This window comes from Amblyomma mixtum, chromosome 3 (genome assembly GCF_055824585.1).
Source record: "Amblyomma mixtum isolate Tamu chromosome 3, ASM5582458v1, whole genome shotgun sequence".
NCBI lineage: Eukaryota > Metazoa > Arthropoda > Arachnida > Ixodida > Ixodidae > Amblyomma > Amblyomma mixtum.
In genome coordinates this window covers 96,230,204-96,249,661 of record NC_143014.1, presented here as the reverse complement: position 1 = coordinate 96,249,661, position 19,458 = coordinate 96,230,204, and the positions used below count along the sequence as shown (strand labels likewise).

Here is a 19,458-nt window from a genome sequence, read left to right as displayed (position 1 = left end):
CATGCGATAGCAGCAACCAACCACGAAGTTTACATGGTTTACATTGCATCTGCGGGAGCTGTATAGTTTGCAAATTTGCATTTGGACACAGAGTTTAGCACGAAGAATTTTAATATCAATTAAAAAATTCAGGGGGGCACTTTGTTGACCTAAAGTGCGGTGAGGCGAAAGCATTAAGCGCAGTGCTGCGCGCTGCTTGTGTCACTAATGTGTGGTTAAGATGCTAAGCTTCGCCTCTAAGAGTGGAACGCCACAGCGTCTTGCAACGCTGCCAGGGAGTCCACAGAACGTCATCGCCCGTTCGGTTCTACGCCTTGCTCGTTGGTAAATTGCTTTTTGAGGACAGGAAATGTATTTGTCTCGCATACCTCGGTGGACGCCTGAACCTCGCCGTAAGGGAAGGGAGGAAGATGGGAGTGAGCGAAGACACCGTATTCACCAGACGAGCCTTAGTTCATTCCAAACCATCGAGCTGGCATGACGGAGCGGTTAGCATGCTCGTCTCGCACTCCGGAGACCGGGGTTCGATTCCCGAACTCGACCAGTGTCTTACTCGGTTTTATTTATTTATCTGGCCTGAGTCCTGACTAGAAAAGGTAATTAGGCTAATGGGTGATTAAGCAATTAACTAAACTCATTCCTACTTACTTGGAGCATCACTATACGATCCCTTTAATTGGTTGCATGGTTACTAGGCAAAGTACAATTGGCCCCGTTTGATATTCGCGCACTGTGACGTCACGACCATTTCGACCAATTGAAAAGCGTGACATTTTTTTCGACAACTCCTGCTTACAACGATGAGGCATTAAAGGCTTCCGCCTTAAAAAAGGACCACTGTAGCGGCAGGCTCCTGCGGAAGGACGAGAAGATTTGGAGAGAAGTTCGCTTAGCCACGGCCGGTCTAGAGGGGGGCGCGCTCGCTCTTTTTCTAAGCCAACCTCGATAATGGCCGCGGCGTCGCATGGCGTCGCCGTCGCTGGCATGCATGCTGGCATGGTCGCCGGCGTCGCGGTCATGTTATCTTTATTGTCTCTATGCGTGTTATGTCGGTCTTGTTCTGCCGGGCGCGGAAAAACTGTTTTTGAAATGAATTCTCGCTCTTGATCATAGGAGAATGCCTCACCAACACTACACCACGGTGCAAACCCAACACGCCTGAGCATTACGGCATGGCCTCTGCTGCCTGTCCTTCGTGCGGTGCATCGGCGGTGACCGATGCCAGCGGAGATGGAGTAAGTGGCCGACTCGTAGTTTGTGAGGTTGTTTTTGCTATTTAAGTAGTACCTTTGGTGCGTAAGCAAGTTAGCGAGCGTGCGATCCTTTAATTTGCTGCTGAATATGCATTTGCCTTGAATCGTCATTGCTCTGTTAGGTATTCGCAACAACCGATTCTGTAAAGACTTGTAAAGATGGTCCTGTTACGATGACAGTGCGAATGAGGCATTCACTGCGTTTTACCAAGTTGAATGCTGCATCCGCTGGACCATTGCGAGTCTAAATGTCATGATTCGGGACGCCTTCATGGAAGGCAACGTTCGGGACGTCATGGAAGATAAAGTTGATTAGGAATTGGGACAAAGATCTCTGGTTGCAAACTGATCACATCTCTACCATAATTGACACGTTGTTCTGTCGGCACTTTGTGCTTTTCGCAGAGCCAGTGCTGTCGTTGGATTTTGAAAGTTCGTGATTTTACTTTATTTGGCTATCTTGTGTGTGTGGCAGGCGCGAGCCTTGGCCTCACCTAACCTTCGAGTTTGGATAAATGATGTCGCTGTCAGCAATTAACCAGACTGCTGCACATGCCTTTGTTGAGGAACTGATTTATTTTTTTCGACTTGTGGTTCCTTTTCTCAGTGCGGATCGTGTGGCTAATTGCTACCCTCGGTGAAGTTTCTGAACGTTGCAGAGCTTCCATTCTACGCGATTTTCAACTGGCTGAAGTGGGTTTAGCACGTATTACTGAGCTGCCAGTTGGGCCTGCACACCATCACACATATTTGACAGTTTTCCAAGTGGTCTGGGTGAACTGCCTTAAAACTAATAACACTAAAGAGCTCCGACGTCACACACAGTGGTTCGTTCATAGCCATGCTTTGTTTTAGACTGCTTGAGTATATTTATGCCTAGGATGCTCTATTGGTTTGTGAGAAGTCCTTTTCTAAACAGCTTCTGCTGCTGCGGTTGTTAAACGGGGGAAAGTAAAATGCTCCATTTTTTTTTTCTAACACACGCTTTTAAATTTCTCAGTTGTGGAGGTCCACTACTTTCTCGTATTTTCAAAGAACCTTCTTTCAAGAAGCCTGTGGGCCAGCTATATATCACTACTGACCCAGAGGGCAAATGAATCACGGCTCTGCTCCTCAAATTTCAAGTGCCAGCACAGCCGAACCATATAGTTACAGCTGTCTTCGTGTCACGGCTTGTTCGATGGAGGCTAAATTCTAGAGGCTCGTGTACTGTGTGATGTCAGTGCGTGTTAAAGAACCCCCGGTGGTCGAAATTTCCGGAGCCCTTCACTACGGCGTCCCTCATTGCCTAAGTCGCTTTGGGACGTTAACCCTACAAATGAAACAAACAAAATGACCGTGCCATGGATTGCAGTTTCTCATGCCTTGATGCAGCCCATTTCCATTTTTTTCTTTTTTTTTACAGTTTAGCCATTTCCTTTTAGGTGAGATTTCATTGCTGTTCAAGCTTGAATTTTGCACGATAAATACAGGGAACAGGTTCAGAAAGGTGATGTTGCCCCAACTTTACAGAATCCTGGCCCCCTTTACAAGCACTTATGACTTAATTGTGCAGTCATGTAGTTGCATCTGTTTGAATAGTCAGGTAAATATGCAAAGACATCTTCGCAAAGAAGATAGGAAGGAAAAGATTTCAAGAATCCGTCTTCTCACAAACAGCATTACAGCCATTCTGAACATTTCATGGAGAAAGGGTGGCAAGGTCTGCTGGCATGGGTTGGATGTCTGAACTCGACTCAAAGCTCAGATTGTGGTCAACAGTTTTTACTAAAAGTTCATCAGTGACTACCTTTGTTTTGAATTTTTGCGTGCATATATACAGGAATAATTACAATAACTGCTATGCTTATAACTTTTTCATCACATCATTGCAGTTTCTGATGACAATGACAACAGCAACAAGAGTAACATTAATAACCTGGTTTCCAAGGCAAAATTTTTGCACACTGTATATCTAACCTTTTTGTGCTTTGTAGTTGTACTAGTTGGCTGCCGTATGTGCTGGAACAGTGGATTAATTCTTGTAGCCGCTATAAAGCTGGTAATTATCGTGGCTCTCAGAGGGACGCTGAGGATATAAAGTTAGCCTTTATCGGTGTATTATCGCACTAATTTGACAAAGAAGCTACTTTCACTGAAAGCTGAGCTTTTGTAAGCTAGAGAAGGTCGCGAAATTAAAGGCATTGCTACCACTGGCCGTTTTTGTTTGCAGACTGCGGTGAAGTCAAGACAGAAGATATTTGAGTGCACATTTCTGAAGCTAGGCTAGCTACTCTGTGATAAACATCCGAACAGTGATCTTGGAGTCCTTTTCGGTTGTGTTGTCGCAAATGTGAATCTAATGGTACGAAAAGTTTTGTATTTAATTTTCTGGGCTGTAAATGCGTTTTTTTTTTTTCTCTTCCAAACAAACACCAACATACCCAGGAGGAGCCGTAGAATCTATTTTTACTAATGGCTTGCTCCGGAGGATTCAGAGCAGCTCTCCGAATCCGTAAAGGTGGCAGATGTCTACCGAGCGTGGAAGCACGCTGTCTTGGTCGAATCAGAACTCTGGATCTGAATCCCAGTTGCCTATTGAAACATGCTCTTCCGTTTTGTGGAGAAAGAATACTTGCTCTGGATCGGAATATGCCATAACAACAGAAATTGAATGCAGTTGTCTTTGACGTCTCAATAAATGTTGCCAGTGCAGGCGCTGACTGTCATATGCCCCTGTCAAGGGAGAGATTAGCCTGCATGTTGCGGCTCTATGAAATCTCAGGCATGGAAGCGACATCCCTGGAGTGCTTGTGGCTTGGGCATACAACGTGATAAAATAGAAAAACATATAGAAATCATAGAAAACAGCCGATGCACAACATCTGCATGACGTATGGAGAGCAGTTTGTAGCGGGTGCATTTAGTTGCATTTAGTGCATTTAGTTGCGTTCTCCAGAAAAGCCGGTGCTGACATTGTGAGCGAAAAATCATGGGCATGGCTCTGGCAGGTGGTCCCCAGAGAAGCAATCCAGGAGGCAGGTCGGCCACCCAGGTCACGTGACCTTGCGGCGTCATTACAACCTGCCCACCGGACAGTGAGCAAACTGCTAACATTGGCAGGTGGCAGTTAAAATAATGATTGGTCACTCAGGAAGAACAACCTGGGTCACGCAAGGCCCACCACTGGGAGCACCTGCCATCGCAGGGCAGTGGCGCAACGCTTAACCACTGCACCAATGCGCCAGGAGGGCTACGAGGACTCCCAGGGATCTGTGAATGAAAAGTTATGAATGACCAATTCTGCACATATGGGAATCGACCCATTAAGCTATCGCATCATACCCTTAAAGCGGAACTTAAGTGTCCCCTTCACTTTTTTCCTTTATGTAATGACTCTTAGTCTCTTATAACCTGTGCTACACCAGAAAGGTTTATGACATTAACTGCTGAAAGCCTCAACTTCATTGATGCCATTATCTTTTGGCCGGGTATCACACAGAGTTTAATGTCATGAACCAGGGCCTCTGGAACATTTTTTTTAGTGGAGGGGCAAGTCTTCAAGTTTGTTTTGTTCTTTCTTTCCTTGTTTGTTTATTTATTCCAAGTTCTGTGCAAGTAATGAATTCTATATTTCTTGTTTATATATATTTATATTTTTCACTATTCAAAGGTATATTTGTTAATGCTTATAAAATGAATTGAAATGGACAGCTTTATAAAGATGTGCAAATGAGGAGTGTCGGCTGCATTGAAAAAGGATTTCATTTTTGCTAATCTTGCTCAAGAACAGAGGTCAGCCAATCAGCTTCTTTTACTGAAACTGATACGAAATGCTTTACAACAGGCTACGAAGCCAACTAGTAATTTCCACTGTGCTTTCGAAATGAGACTGCCGCGGTCTCATTTCGATGGAGGCTAAATGCTAGAGGCCCGCATACTTTGTGATATCAGTGCATGTTAAAGAACCCCAGGTGGTCGAAATTATCTCGAGCCCTCCACTACAGTGACCCGAATAGCCTGAGTTGCTTTGGGACGTTAAACCCCATAAAGATAGTAAAGACTGGTTTGTTTAGTTGCTTCATTGTGTCATATAAGTGTACTGCCACAAGTTTTGTTGCATGAAACAGAACCATTTTTATTAAGACAACTGTCAAGCATACATGGACAGGGCCTTTGCCCTAGTTTCTTGGCTTCCTGTATTGGAGAAACTGCAGTTGTGTATTACTGCCTTGTATTTTTTGGAAGTTGGTTGTTAAAGAAACTGAGTGTAGTGTAGTAATTCTTTAAAAATTGCTTTGCAATTAGGAATTGTGCACTAAATTTTTTTACATATTCCGCAAGCCTTCTTTATACAGCTTCCAGTATCATACAACCAGTATTATGTAATACACGAAAAATGCAGGAAATACGTGTATTTAAGATATGTGTTGTTAGCATCAAAATTACTGAATATTACATCATGTTCTGGTTGTGCATTCCTTCATGCATTGACACGACTTCGAGTTGAGCATGGATCTTGGCCGGAATGTTCACATGAGCCCCCCCTTTTTTTTTCAACGGCTCCGTGCAGATTTCACAGGTGTGCACTGTGTGTGGAGCTGTCGTCGACATTGCTCCGCTGTGCCTCAACTCAGGCCACAGCTCGGGCGAGGGCCTCAGCTTTGTGCCCTCGGCCCAGACCGCGACCCTGTCCCTGGTTCGAACAGGGAGCAAGCGGGGCACGCACTACCAGACTCGACTGTCGAGAAACCGGCTCCGCTGCAATGACTGGATAAAGCAGGAGGGTGCCAGGCTTGGCATGGATCCGGTGATGAGGGACGAGGCCTGCAATTTCTTCAACAAGCATGTGGCGCAACTGCCGTTGACGCAGCAGCTCGCCTTCGCCGCAGCCTGCTGTTATCGGGTGAGGTCGCAGCACAGAGCTGTATTCTCAAATGACCGCTTTTGATGAGAGCTTCGTCCCTTTCGTGCTGGCGCTGCATTAGGCTTGATAGTTGCAGCTTATTTGTAGAACTGTTGTGATAAGCCATGGAGGAAGGACAGCTCACGAGAGGCCCTCGCTATCCAACCTGCACGCCAAAAAATGTGCCGGAAATTGTGTGCTTTCATAAGGACTATAGTCCTCGATAAAGTCAGCAATAAAATTCCTATAAGGAAAGGTGTCAGGCAGGGAGACACGATCTCGCCAATGCTATTCACCGCCTGCTTACAGGAGGTATTCCGGGGCCTGAAATGGGAACAGTTGGGAATAAGAGTTAATGGAGAATACCTGAGTAATTTGCGATTCGCTGATGACATTGCCCTGCTAAGCCACTCCGGACATGAACTGCAAAGCATGATCAATGAGTTAGACCGACAAGGCAGAACAGTGGGGCTAAAAATTAACATGCAGAAAACCAAAGTAATGTTCAACAGCCTAGCAAAGGAACAGCAGTTAACAATTGGTAGCGAGGTGCTGGAAGTAGTAAGAGAATATGTCTACTTAGGGTAGGTAGTGACCGCTGATCCGGATCATGAGAGGGAAATAGTTACAAGAATAAGATTGGGATGGAGCACATATGGCAGGTTCTCTCAGATCATGAATGGCAGTTTGCCAGTATCCCTCAAGAGAAAAGTATACAACAGCTGTATCTTACCGGTACTCACCTATGGGGCAGAAACGTGGAGGCTAGCAAAGAGGGTTCAGCTCAAGTTAAGGACAACGCAGCGAGCTATGGAAAGAAAAATGATAGGTGTAACGTTAAGAGATTGGAAGCGGGCGGAGTGGGTGAGGGAAGAAACGCGGGTTAATGACATCCTAGTTGAAATCGAGAGGAAGAAATGGGCTTGGGCAGGGCATGTAATGCGAAGGCAAGATTACCGGTGGTCCTTAAGGGTAACGGAGTGGATTCCAAGAGAAGGCAAACGTAGTAAGGGGCGGGAGAAAGTTAGGTGGGCGGATGAGATTAGGAAGTTTGTGGGGATACGGTGGCCGCAACTGGCAAAGGACGGGGTTAATTGGAGAGACATGGGAGAGGCCTTTGCCCTGCAGGGGCGTAGTCAGGCTGATGATGATGATGGTGACAGCCAGTAGTAACGTTGGGTGTAGTGGTGTTTTCAACTGCATCGTCTGCTGTGCATGTGCAAGTGCTCAGAGACTGCGGCCGAGTATGAGTGGGAGCCTTCACTTCCGGCTTTAAAAAATGTGACGTAACGGCCTCTCCTGAATTGTCTCCTTCCTCCGTGCGATAGGCACTTATTCTGCTATAACATGCCATGATGCCATGTAAATACACTGCTGGAATGCAAGACTTTGCATTTTATCGATGACTGTTGCGCTTTTAGGTGTACTGTAGTTACACGATAAAGCACAGTTGCTATTAGTCGTTGAAAGTCTTCTATGGGTGCATGTTTGCTATATGAAGCGAGCTGGTGGTTCCTCAAGTTCTTTCTGTGGCAGTCATTTGTGTGTTACCACCTTTATGTGACATGGTGGTGGTGGTGAAAAACTTTAATCAAAGAGAGCTTGAGGGTAAAAGAAAAACCCTGCTGCATGGTCGGTATCCTTAGTCCGGGACACCGCATTACGAGGCCCCGTCTCGCGCCCGCTTGACCAGAGCCCTTTGGGACTCCAGTGTGGAGCAGTTGAGGAGGGCAGTCTCCCATGCCTCTTGGGTGGGGGTGGGGGAGGGGGGAAGGTGAGGATTCTGAGTACATGCCCACACCATGTGAAAGATATCGCAGATCTCTCCACAGTGCGGGCAGTGCCCACCTGTGTTCGGATCGCAGTGTTTTGCTATTGCAGGACAGAGAAGGGTTCCTGTCTGCAGGCGCCGCAGAGTTCGCTCCTCCGCCTTACTCAGCCCCTTGGCAGGTACTGGGTAGAGACGGTGGCTGTCGCAATAATGAATTAGGATTTCGCGGAACCGCAGAAGCGGTTTATGAGCTTCTGAGCCAGGAGAGCTAGGATGAGGAGCCCGGTGTGTGGGCGCTCGGGCGGCCGCATCAGCGGCTTCATTGCCTCGTAGACCCTTGTGGCCAGGAGCCCAGATCACTTTTGTGCGAGTATGAGTGTGCTAGTAGACGAACTCTGTGGGGAGTGCGGTGTGTTATGACTTAAGCGCTCTGCTTTGTAGAATTTCATGACTCAAGCTTGACTGTTACCCATTGCAGCAGCCATATTTAGTGCCCCTAGTTTTCTGCATTCCTGTGGAAAATTGTGACTTGGAGCATTTTTCGCAGAATTGTGTGTTCGCAGTTACAGCATATGTTCACAAATATCTGATAAATGTAGAGCGTGATGTCTGCAGTACGTACCTACAACGTGAACTGGACCCCAATTTTCATGTTGTAGGTACGTAGATTTTTCGTAAACGGTACTAATATGGATGTCTAATGGAGGTGTCTAATGTCCAGCGTAAATATCTTGCTGATGTCTATGGTACGTTTTATGGTTTACTGGGTAATTTTCGACATTTTCGTTGTTGCAGACTTCAGTAGGCTGGACAGAATGATGGGAATGTGATTAATTTTATCACTTGAATTCTTTTGAAGCTAGAATGTGGAAGTGAAAGAAGTTCTGGTGATGACTTGACGTGCTCGCTATCCAGCCGCTCGAGCAAGCTAGCATGTTGAGTGGCTCTGATGACAAGGCATTCACACGCTTCCATGGGTAGAGTCACAGTAATGCCGCCTTTGGAACTAATGATAATAGTAGTGGCAAAAAACATTTTTAGTTTCAAGTAACTACCAGCGTCCATTCTCGAGCCGGCGTCCCTCGCAGCCAGAGTCGTTTTCGGACGTTAAACCCCCATAAACCATAAACCCTATCCTGTATGTAGGCAGCATAGAAAAAAAAGAGACAGGAAAGGAAGTTGCATCAATATCCACGCTCTCGAGTCTTCCTCCTGTTACTGTATTGGGCCATCCAGGAATGAAAGTGAGCAGCAAAGAAGTGCCCAAGTTTTGTGGGACTGTGTCTTGCTTGTGAGCACCTTTGCCACAAAAGGTGCAGGACTGTGCATCGGGGCGTCGTCATAGGTAATTCAATTGCTTTGGGGACATTGGATCAAATAAGCACCATTCTTCAAGTGAAAAGGTCCGCCGCAGTGGCTCAGTGGTTACAGTGCTTGGCTGCTGACCCGAAAGACGCGGGTTCGATACTGGCCGCGGCGGTCGAATTTCGATGGAGGCGAAATTTTAGAGGCCCGTGTACTGTGCGATGTCAGTGCACGTTAAGGTATGTCACCACCTTTGAAAAAGCGTTTTTTTTGGAAAAATGACATTTTTTCTTTTTTATATTTTGGGAATCCCAAAACATTCAAAAATGTTTTGCAGCAAGAATAATGTTCGTATCTTATTTTGTTAAAAAGTTATAGCCAACTTTCGAACAGGTGGTGAACAGTTCTGAAACCGAAACTAATGTTGTTTGGTAACAGAAAATGATAACTCGGCAATAATCAGCGGCGTATATTGAAACTTTTTCGTTTTGTTTTAGTCTGATATGTAAAAGATTACTCAAAGGCAATTTTTAAGGCTTCTTTTGTTTTTTAAACATTGCTTTAAATTTCGGCAAGGGGGATGTACCACGCTACAAGCGTCTCAGTTGTTTGCTTCGCGCTATCGCTTTGAATGCGACCGAATTCGTGCTTCAGTGATGGCAACGGAAGTACCGCAGATATTTTGAGGGAAGCAGGCATCGAATCTGGCCACCACACTCTCGTAGCATGTTGCACCAGTGACCATTACCATGTGATGAAGGCCCAACGTCACTCAACGGGTGAGGCAAAACATCTCCGCAAAAAAGGACGGGCTGCAACAAATGCCAAAAGAGAGCTCACATCAGCTAAGGAGGGCCCTAGCTATGAACCTGGAGGATTTTAACTTCCTAGGGCATGATGATCTTCTTTCTACAAGGATTGAAAAACTTTAATCTTGTTTTTCTCAAAATTTTATTTCTTGCACTTTCGTGTTGCGCAAACAGTCATAACTTCGAAATAAATAAATATTTTTCAATGAAACTTTGCACGCTCTTTCCTTTGTTATTAGCCTGTGCAATGAACTAGGATAAATTAAATCGAATGGTGAGTTTTGATATAATCATGTTTTATGTCAAGGAATGCAGGCAAAAATGACACATTTTTTTGTTTTCTTTGGCATTTTTGGTATAACTTTTTTCACAATTATCGGATGGCAAAGATCCTAGTTGGTTGCACAGTATGGTTAGTTGGCTAAGTCTGTGCCAAAAAGTTTATAATTCCTGCTCTCCATTCGCTAGTTATGAATGTTTGCATAACAACCAAGTTTGGGCATTTTTTTGTGAATAATTAATACCAGCATGGCTTTTTTCACTCTTTCTTGCTTTTGAATATCATATAAAACGGTGCTTTATAACGTAAATGTGAAATGAAAATTTAATATTCAAAATTTAAAAAATTTTTGAAAAAGGTGGTGACATACCTTAAAAGAACCCCAGGTGGTCGAAATTTCCGGAGCCCTCCACTACGGCGTTCCTCATAACCTGAGTCTCTTTGGGATATTAAAACCCCAATAAACCAAAAAACCAATCATCAAGCAAAGAGAATACCAAGCACTACATGATTTTCCATTGCAACCCATCTTAGATTTTAAAGGGAGACTGAAGCACTTTTTCTGAAAATCGGGCTGGCAGCGGCATCCTATAGTTTTTCATGCTGTATACTGGAATATCGCATCCAAATTAGGCAAAAACAAGCGCGAATTGCCTTTTTTAGCCGAAATATGCGGCCTGTGCCGCGGGGCACGCCGCGCGGCGCGCCGCCGCCCGTGATTGGTCAAGAGAGGTCGTGACGTCACTTTGAGGACTGGAGAAGCTGCCGATGCGGAGCCGGCGCTGCGTTGAGGGCAGATCGCAGCTTTCCGTGTCGTTGTAAAAGCGAATACGGCGAGTATTTTTTTTTACTGACCACCGAAGAAAAGGATACTACAGTTTGCTCATTCCACGTATCGCCTGAAACCAAAAAAGACACAAGCAAAAAATTCTATGCCTAGCACAAGCATACGCCAGCGTCAAAGACGCGATGCAGACCATGCGTAAAAGGTGCCAGCACAACCTCGGCTCGTATTCTCGGAAAGGAAGGGGTGCGAACAATGCTCAAGTCAATTACCACCACCGGACGCCTCCTGGCTCGCCCGGAAGAGCGTCATCCTAAAGAAAAGGCCCAAAGCACTGTGTACAAAAAATCCTGTTCTCAGTACCCGGCGTTGCAGGTTGGGGCAAGAAAGTATTTCAAGGAAACGATGAAGGCGGAGCACAAAGTTGGTGTCAAAATTAGCGAAGCGCAGTGGCCAAGCACTGCGAGGCATGTGACCACAAGATAGTGACGCAATCATGGTGTGCTGGAAACCAAGCCAAATACGCGCACAAATACGCTTCACTCCTGGCGCGTTCAGCAGATGCCAGAAAATATTAATCGCTGCCTCGGAAACGTTCGCCCTTCCTAGATTTGCAGTTTAAGTTCAGTGAAGTAGTTGCCAACTATATGTGTGTTTAAAAGCCAAGCTAGCGGAAACTCGGCTGCTGCGGCAACTTGATGAAGAAACCGAGTAAGGTTGCGGCGTTTTTTTGCAAAAACTCGGTTGGCATTCATTTCTCTCATAAATTTGCATCCGAAATCAACGTCGAACGCTTTCATTTTAATTGCTTAGCTAGGATTAAACGAGATGCCGCATATGAAGAGCTTCGATGCTTGCTTGCTTTGCTTTATTGTGCTTTGCTCTGCTTGCTTGCTTACTTGCTTGGACACGTCGAACCGAGTATAAAATCACTAACCGAGCCTTGCTGAGCACGTCTCAGGTGGTCTGGCCGCACCTAAGCTGAGGAGAGCGACACATGCTTAAGCCTCTATAAGGTTTCTTCAGGGGCTAAGTGAGCATGTTTCTACTTTTAAAAGAGGCGCTTCTTCGGAATGGTGACACGCCTCTTATGCGCGAGGAAATCAATGGAACTGTGTCATGGTTCAGCCGCGGCTTTTCGACAGAAATCTCCAGAGATCACACTAGGACAAGCTCTGCCTGTAGCCGCTCTTACGAAAGTGTTTCGAGCAGAGTAAGCTTGCTTTAGTCGGCTTGAATTCTTCGTCACAGAAGCGAGCGGTTGCGCTGCGAGCTTGTGATCTTGCGGAAAACAGTGGAAGACGACACAGTCGCGGCCGTAGTTGTTCGTGGACACGAACGCAGAGTAGTGCCTGTTGAATCTGATTCTCAAGGTCAGCTGACACGCTTTGTACGTCACAACGCACGCAGTACGAGGAACAACGCATGCAGCACGAGAAACAACGCGCGCTGAAAGCGCGCTCGGGTGCGCCGAAGCATCCCCGGCTCCTCAACATGACGTCACGCTGGCCGACATGGACGAGGTTTCCCTCTCCGCTGTTCCCCTCTCCTGCGCTCGCGCGGGGCGCGGGAAATTTAAACATCGCATTTTTAATTGGTGATTGCGCCACTGTTTTAGCCAAAATCGAAAAAATAATTTCACAGACGTTATCAGCAATGACAGTACTTCAAAACCCTAGAAGGTTAGCTGATTCGAAAACCGCCTCAGTATCCCTTTAATGAGAGTACATTTTGAGTAGGTGAGGCATGTTTCAAAAATGAACTGATGTATTTATTTTGTGGTGTTTCCGAAAGAACATCACAGATTTTTCACTTTGAATTCATGGAATTCAAAATTTTTCACCACAGAAAATTAGGGGCCCTAATCGTAGTAATTGTTTGTAGATATCTGGCAATTACTTGTGCCATCAGGACCACAGTACTGAATTAAGGCTGTGAATTGAAAAGACCTCCTTGGTCAAGTGTAGTTCACTGTTATCATGCAGGGGTGGAACTTTGGCGCCTTAAGGATTTCTTGACGCCAGCGGTAAGCATAAGTTGCAAGCGCAAGTTGAAAACCTGCCATATGCGCTTCAGTAAGGTTGTGTTTGTGACAGGTCCACTCTCATAGTTAGGAGAATAGTAATGGCCAATAAAAATGTTTCATTTCATTGAGGATTCGCAGTTATCTGTCCGTGCAGTACAGTATGTGTGCAATACATGAGCTGCGTTAGCTGTCTTGTTTCACTTCAGAAGCTGCTGTCAGGCATTTTCTCTTCTGCCTGTTAGTGTGTGGAGGTAACCCATGTTTTCGGAACAAGAACATGGAGGCATGACTATGGAAAAAAAAAAGAATTGTTGCGCAGCAACATGCAGTCATGATTTGAAAGGCTGAGTTAACACAGAAGCTGCAATGGCAGTCAGTGATGTTAAGAAAGCCTCTTGCCAATTCACGGAAGAGACATGCAAGAGTCAGTGAAGCTTGATAGTATCTTTGTTTTCTCATGCAGTAAATGCGGAGATTGCGGGTGCTATGGAATAGTAGTGATGCGTATTTTACTGTTGTGAAGCGGATTAAGTTCACCCCACACTATGAACACACTTCAGTTAGGCCATAGTTAAGAGTGCTGACCTCAGCCTAAGGTTCCTTTGTATAGACTGTTAGGTGGTCGTGGTGTGCGCTTTCCTGACAATGGCGTTTTGTTTGTCAATCGAAACTGAATGTTACTGTGCTCTGCTCAGTGACTTGCATGCCATGTTACTGCATATCCATCACACACCTGGCAAGGATGGGTGCATCCCAGCTGCAATTTCATTGTCAAACCTGAAAAGGCCAAGACTTGTGACCTAGTATATCGGGGAAACTTTTTTTGCACTGTGGTAAAAGCTATATACCGTGTGCCTTTCTCGATATGACCTGCATCGATGTGATGCAGGTTATATCTGTGAACATCCTCTGAACATCCTTGAACATGCTGTTGCAGTGGCTGCTGTTGATAATTAGTTACTAATGCCAATATTCGACGCGGCTATCGAGAACACGTTTTTTTCTTGGTCCACAAAGCAAAACTGTGGATTCAGTGGCTGATTTCGATTCAGATCCTGTGTTTCACTTGCAGATCAGTAACAACTCACTCTGTGATGGGCCTCTCTGCCTTGCCTCGCTCAAACAGGAGCCCATCTTTTTTTCCAATCATCGATTTGGATTTCTTGTTGCCGCAGTGGATTTTGTGCTTCTTCATAGATTCGGAGCTATGCTCCATAATGGCAAATGAAATATGCCATTAGAGTGCAACACGCATTGATGTGTGGAAGTGGATGATCTTAGTCATTGCTTGCAGCATGCTACATTCTCCATTTACTTTTCTTAATTCATTATGTCAGTGTGCTGAGACTTTTCACGTAATTCGTACTTTGATTTGTACTGGTAACAACTGCCAGCTTCGTCATTTCTGTGACATCTGGCATCCTGGTACCCTTGCTTGTTTGAGTTGTCATGGTGATTGCTCTTTGATAAAATTACCCATAGCAACCAGGGGCTAAGAATGAAAGCTGGTGTTATCAGCGCCTTTGCAAGTGAGCCTCATCCATTGCAGGTACTGCGGAACAACAACCAGTGCGTATTGCTGCACACACTGTCCAGTAGGGCTCAGTGTTCGGGCGCTCAGATATGGCAAGCACTTGGCATCATCAGGGAGGTAGGTCACACTTTTTTTTAAATTATTATTATTGCGGTAAGCCACCGGTGAGTGTGCACCGCATGCATGGACAACAAAGGTAGCACCCCCTACGCGCCTGTGGCTGCTTTGTCTTCTTTGCGGCTCAGAGCAATGAGGTCGCGTAGTGCTGGGCTGTTGATGGCTCGTTTGCAGGTTGAGTACCGGCGCTGGTGGCGCAACACGATTTTATAAATATGTCGAGCGCGTCTTGGGCGCCCATGCCAGCTTCGCCTATAAGAGCACTATTAAAAGCGCTCATTCTTATCAAATCCTGTTACTGGAAAAATTTTTTCTTGTCTCCTTTTTTTTTCTTATGCGCAGAATTGACAGCACGCAAATTATTAATGATCTTCCCTGGGTGTGTGTTACCTTTTAGGTTGGATTCTTTGATGCTTTCAAATCAAAATCGCTGTTTAAAAAGCTGCGAGTTGAACCAGGAGGTGACACGGAATGCTGGGGTACTGTACAGTTGAGAGTGGAATTAACAGCACGCAAATTATTTGCAGTCCTTCTAGGATGTGTGTTATCTTCTAGGTTACATTTTGGGATGCTTCTCAGCCAAAACCACTATTTAAAAAATGTTGTTGCACGAGCTCCAACGTGAAACCAGAAGTTTGGGTGCTTCACAGTTGAGAGATTGGAATTCCGCCTAAAGTAGACATTTTATGTGCAACTGACAGCAGGTCCAGTGCCATTAAATTTGTGCATGTAGGACCGCGCTAATGGTACTCAAACTTGAGGCACGGAGTATTTGATGGCATTAAATGTGCTCGTGTGGCATGTTAGCACTAGGTAACACATACAAATTCAAGCGCAGCTTTATGCATGTTCATTTCAGTTAGTTAAATTTGCCCATAAATGTAACTCATATATGAACTGTCACTTACTTCATGGACACAAGACATGGCAGTGTATAAACAAAGGGAATCCTGCATCCACTTTTGATGTTTTCGGCGCAGATTACAAATCGGGAAACGGTGCATTCCACGCTGGACGAGCTGCTGCCTGAGGCCGCGCAGTTCCTTGATGCCTCCGAGCGCAAGGAGGTAGTGTCACGTGCGACCACGCTGCTGAAACCGCTACGCACGTGCTGGTTCCTTGAAGGGCGGTCGCCCCACAACATCGCAGCTGCCCTGGTGTTCATCGCGTGGAAGTCGCTCGACATCACCACCCGCAACCACGTCACCTACGCGGCCTTCTGTCAACGCTACAGCCTGTCCTTGATGAGGGCAATCTGTGACACCATTCGCGCACTTAACAAGGCAAGTTACAATGGGAATGTTGAAGTGTGAATGGGCATCCACCGTGATGGCATCTTTGCTATGTGCCCAAGGCGCGTGGGGATCGAATCCTGGCTACGGTGGCCGCATTTGGACTGCGAAATGCAAGATGTGTCAGTATGCCTTGCGTTGTCTGTGCGTGCCAAAGAAGTCATGGTGGTCAGAATTAATCTGAAGCCTCTACGTCTCTAGCAGCTCGTGTGCAGATTTGGGATGTTGAACCCCCACATACCAACATGCCATACCAAAGGAGTGTGCAATTTGTACTGTTGAACTGTCGATATGAAAGCATTTTCAAATTTCGGATGGGAGTGACGCAAGGCGTGATGAGGGCTTGTGTTTAGCTGCAGCTCATATCTAAATGCTAATTTCAAAAACGTGGCACAACTGTAGATTTTTTTTCTTTGTATACATTGTATATAAAGACGCTTTGTTCACACGTACAAGAATAAGCTGATTAACATTGTGAAAATGTCAGCCATGTGGGTATGCAGTAACACCTAGCTGTTCGTAGGAAATGTCTGCTTGGAAGTATGATTGTGCTTTGACCGCAGATTCCGAATTAGTAGAGTTGTGAAATTTCACTACAAACCCGTGTGCAAAATAGTGTGCTTGAAGAGGTTAGTGCAGACTGAAAGGAATGACTTTTCTGCAAGGCCTGAATGATGCTCTGCGTAAAGTGAAAAAAGAAGTAGAGGTCAGTGCGTTTGCATTAGGGGAAGTAGGTATACGTGGTCCCGCATCTTTGAGCCGAGCAGCCGAATGCTGTAACCACTGATCCCCGCTGCAAGTTTATGTGGCTGCACAAAGCCACATGCTCCCTGAATGCAGGCTTTCTAAACAGCATGAACCGTCTGTCAGAGAAAATTGCTCATTAACTAGTGTCTTAGGGCCGGTCATCTGTGTTTTGTCTTCATGGCATACCTTCTGTTCTAGTTTTATTCTACACTTTCCCCTCTCTTACAATGCAGCAGCATGAGCTGCGAACTTTGCAGTCCTCTGCCCATGCCTCAAACCAACGTGTGGACTCTATGTCACTCTGTCCTTAGTTGCTTCCTTACTGTTCTTTCTACAGCGCTAGTTAAGGCAAAGGTTGCCAGCCTAAATGTTGTAGTTGTCGTGACTATCGAGTGTCCGTGCAACTGTGTGCGACTGGGCTACCTTAGAATTGAGTCTGTAACCCTCGCCGATTGGTTCGAAACGATTTTAAGACTATTAGATTAACACTAGCGTCATCACCCTGAAGGACATGCTCAATTGAGACACACTCAATAACGGCCGTACTGTAACTAGGTGTTGGCTGTTAAATCGGATTGATTGCAATTATATCGCCATCAGCCACTAAGTTTTCCTAAAGCCACCTACCAACAGAAAAATACGCAGAATTACCTGCCAGTCATCTTTCTTTCTCCACAGCATTAATGAATGGAATAGCTTGCCTCAGGCCACAGGTGTTGACAAGCGACAAGGAATTTGTGAGCGTGCTCAGACGGCACCTTTGTGATAACGCGTAGCCGAAGACTGGCCATGTGTTGCATTCTGCAGTTTTAACAGTTTGCTGTTGTTCCGTTAGTTGTGCACAGCGGCTGTGTTCGCAGTAATGAGGTCACCCACGGACGCCTGGCACAACCTGTCAGACGGGGCGTCAGGCGTCCGTGGGTGGTACTGAAATAAACACTTGTACGTTGATATTCGGGGGGTACTATAGGCGAAAGCAGGTAGAAATGATGAGCATAATTGCGGTTAACTTAGTTGAACCAAACTCAAACAGCATCGCTGCGTCATTAGTCTTAAACGTGAGTGTAGTCTGCCATACAATTTTTTTTGTATTGCTTTTTTTCTCACAACAATTTGCTCTCTCATCTTGATGCTTCACTATGTACTGCTTGCTTTTGTTGCAACGATAGCTTGCTCTCTTAACCATCGTTCCGAGTTTATCCTCTGTAACATCCCCCCTACAACTACGCCTTTGGGCGATTTGGAGTACCATAATCAATCAGTAAATGGCTTTCACAGGTGCTGATACAGTTGGCTGGGCAAATTCCATGGCTGAAAGGCAAGAAGCTTAGCCCTAAACAGGCGCCTGTGTACGTGGAAGACATCATCCGCTACTCAGCTTCGCTGGCGATAGACGCCATCAGAGAAGTGGGCGGCAGTGACAGCAAGCAGACGGCCACGGAAGTGTCTGCCGCCATCTTCAAAGCGTTCCGCAAGAGTAAGAAGAGGCCCAGCTGTCCTCTCCATCAGGACACGGATTTGGCATCCAAGAGCTGCGATGACGGTGGCGTGGACTTTTCAGACTCTGAAATCGACAACTACATCAGAAGCGAGCAAGAAGCAAAAGCTGTGAAGGAGTTTCTAGAAAGCCACGAACGAAAGAAAGCAAGGAAGGAGTGACCACGGTTCTGCAGCTTTGTTAATAGGCGTTATATTTGTGCATGTAACTCTTGCAAACGTCTGTGTGGTAGAGCTGCGCGAATGGATTTACAATATTATTAAACAGAAGGAAGAGTGTCATTGCTACCAAGTGCTTCTTTCAAGGCGGAAGGAACACCGCACTGCCCAAATTTTGCAAGTAGCTACGTCCAGTCACAAATATATATATATATATAAAAAAATTGCATTAAAATCTGTAGTTGGAGTTAGCACAATATGTTGCGGTAAAACCTCGGTAATTTGGACTTCGAACAGGAAGGATGTCTGGATTTATGAACAGCCCCCAAAACCTGCCACAAAACTATTTGCATCATAGGAGATTTATTTGGTGAAAAGCTGGGGGGGGGGGAGTGATAGTCGTTATAATTATAGAGGTGACAAATGCGTGGTAAAGACGTTTTTTCACAGTTTCGTCAGTTGCCTTGTAATGCGCACACTGTCGAAATGTCAATGCAGAACTGCTTAAAAATGATAAAAGGCCTCTGCACCCTCCTTCACGGTGCGACGTAGTAGCAGTGGGGCCTCCTAAGCGGCGTTGCCTTATGTGAAGGGGCTTCATCGCACAAACTGCAAATAGCACATGAGCGCAAGGTTTCGCTGCACAGGGAAAAACAGGAGAACTGCGGGGACGGAAATCCATCACTTCTGGACGGTGAGACGCCTTGGAAAATAAAAATACCAGTGCTGTGCTAACCATAGCGTCCGAAACTGCGCAAAACTTTATTTGGCTGGCTGGCCAATGTGCGGCAGTTTGTCAAGTAGAAACTTCGTAACTTTTGTGCGTGCAACCCCAAATGAGTTTACTACTCCGTTTCATGCATAGCAGTCGAACGCTGTGGAGGCTGCACAAATCGTGCACCTGCAAAACTATATTACTTCACCAAGTATCATTCATTCTCCTCAACGTCTGTGCAACTGTTTGGATGACAACAAAAACTGGTATAAAACGAAGTGCCA

The 19,458-nt window shown here is 45.7% G+C and overlaps 1 protein-coding gene across 1 annotated transcript; it reads left to right on the top strand.

Annotated features, from left to right (window-relative positions):
• Nucleotides 1-828: 828 nt before the first annotated feature.
• On the top strand, nt 829-18,588 carry LOC149351048 (transcription factor IIIB 50 kDa subunit-like). Its single transcript, XM_089580235.1, has 5 exons — nt 829-1,235; nt 5,806-6,138; nt 14,663-14,764; nt 15,745-16,047; nt 18,082-18,588. The coding sequence occupies exons 1-5, from the start codon at nt 1,173-1,175 to the stop codon at nt 18,460-18,462; spliced, it is 1,182 nt and encodes a 393-aa protein (XP_089436361.1). The 5' UTR covers nt 829-1,172; the 3' UTR covers nt 18,463-18,588.
• Nucleotides 18,589-19,458: the final 870 nt, after the last annotated feature.

Coding starts and splice junctions, on each gene's coding strand:
- LOC149351048 (XM_089580235.1), top strand. CDS start 1,173: ATGGCCTCTGCTGCCTGTCCTTCGTGCGGTGCATCGGCGGTGACCGAT. Junction 14,765..15,744: donor CACTTGGCATCATCAGGGAG/GTAGGTCACACT, acceptor TTTTCGGCGCAG/ATTACAAATCGGGAAACGGT. Junction 16,048..18,081: donor CCATTCGCGCACTTAACAAG/GCAAGTTACAAT, acceptor TGGCTTTCACAG/GTGCTGATACAGTTGGCTGG.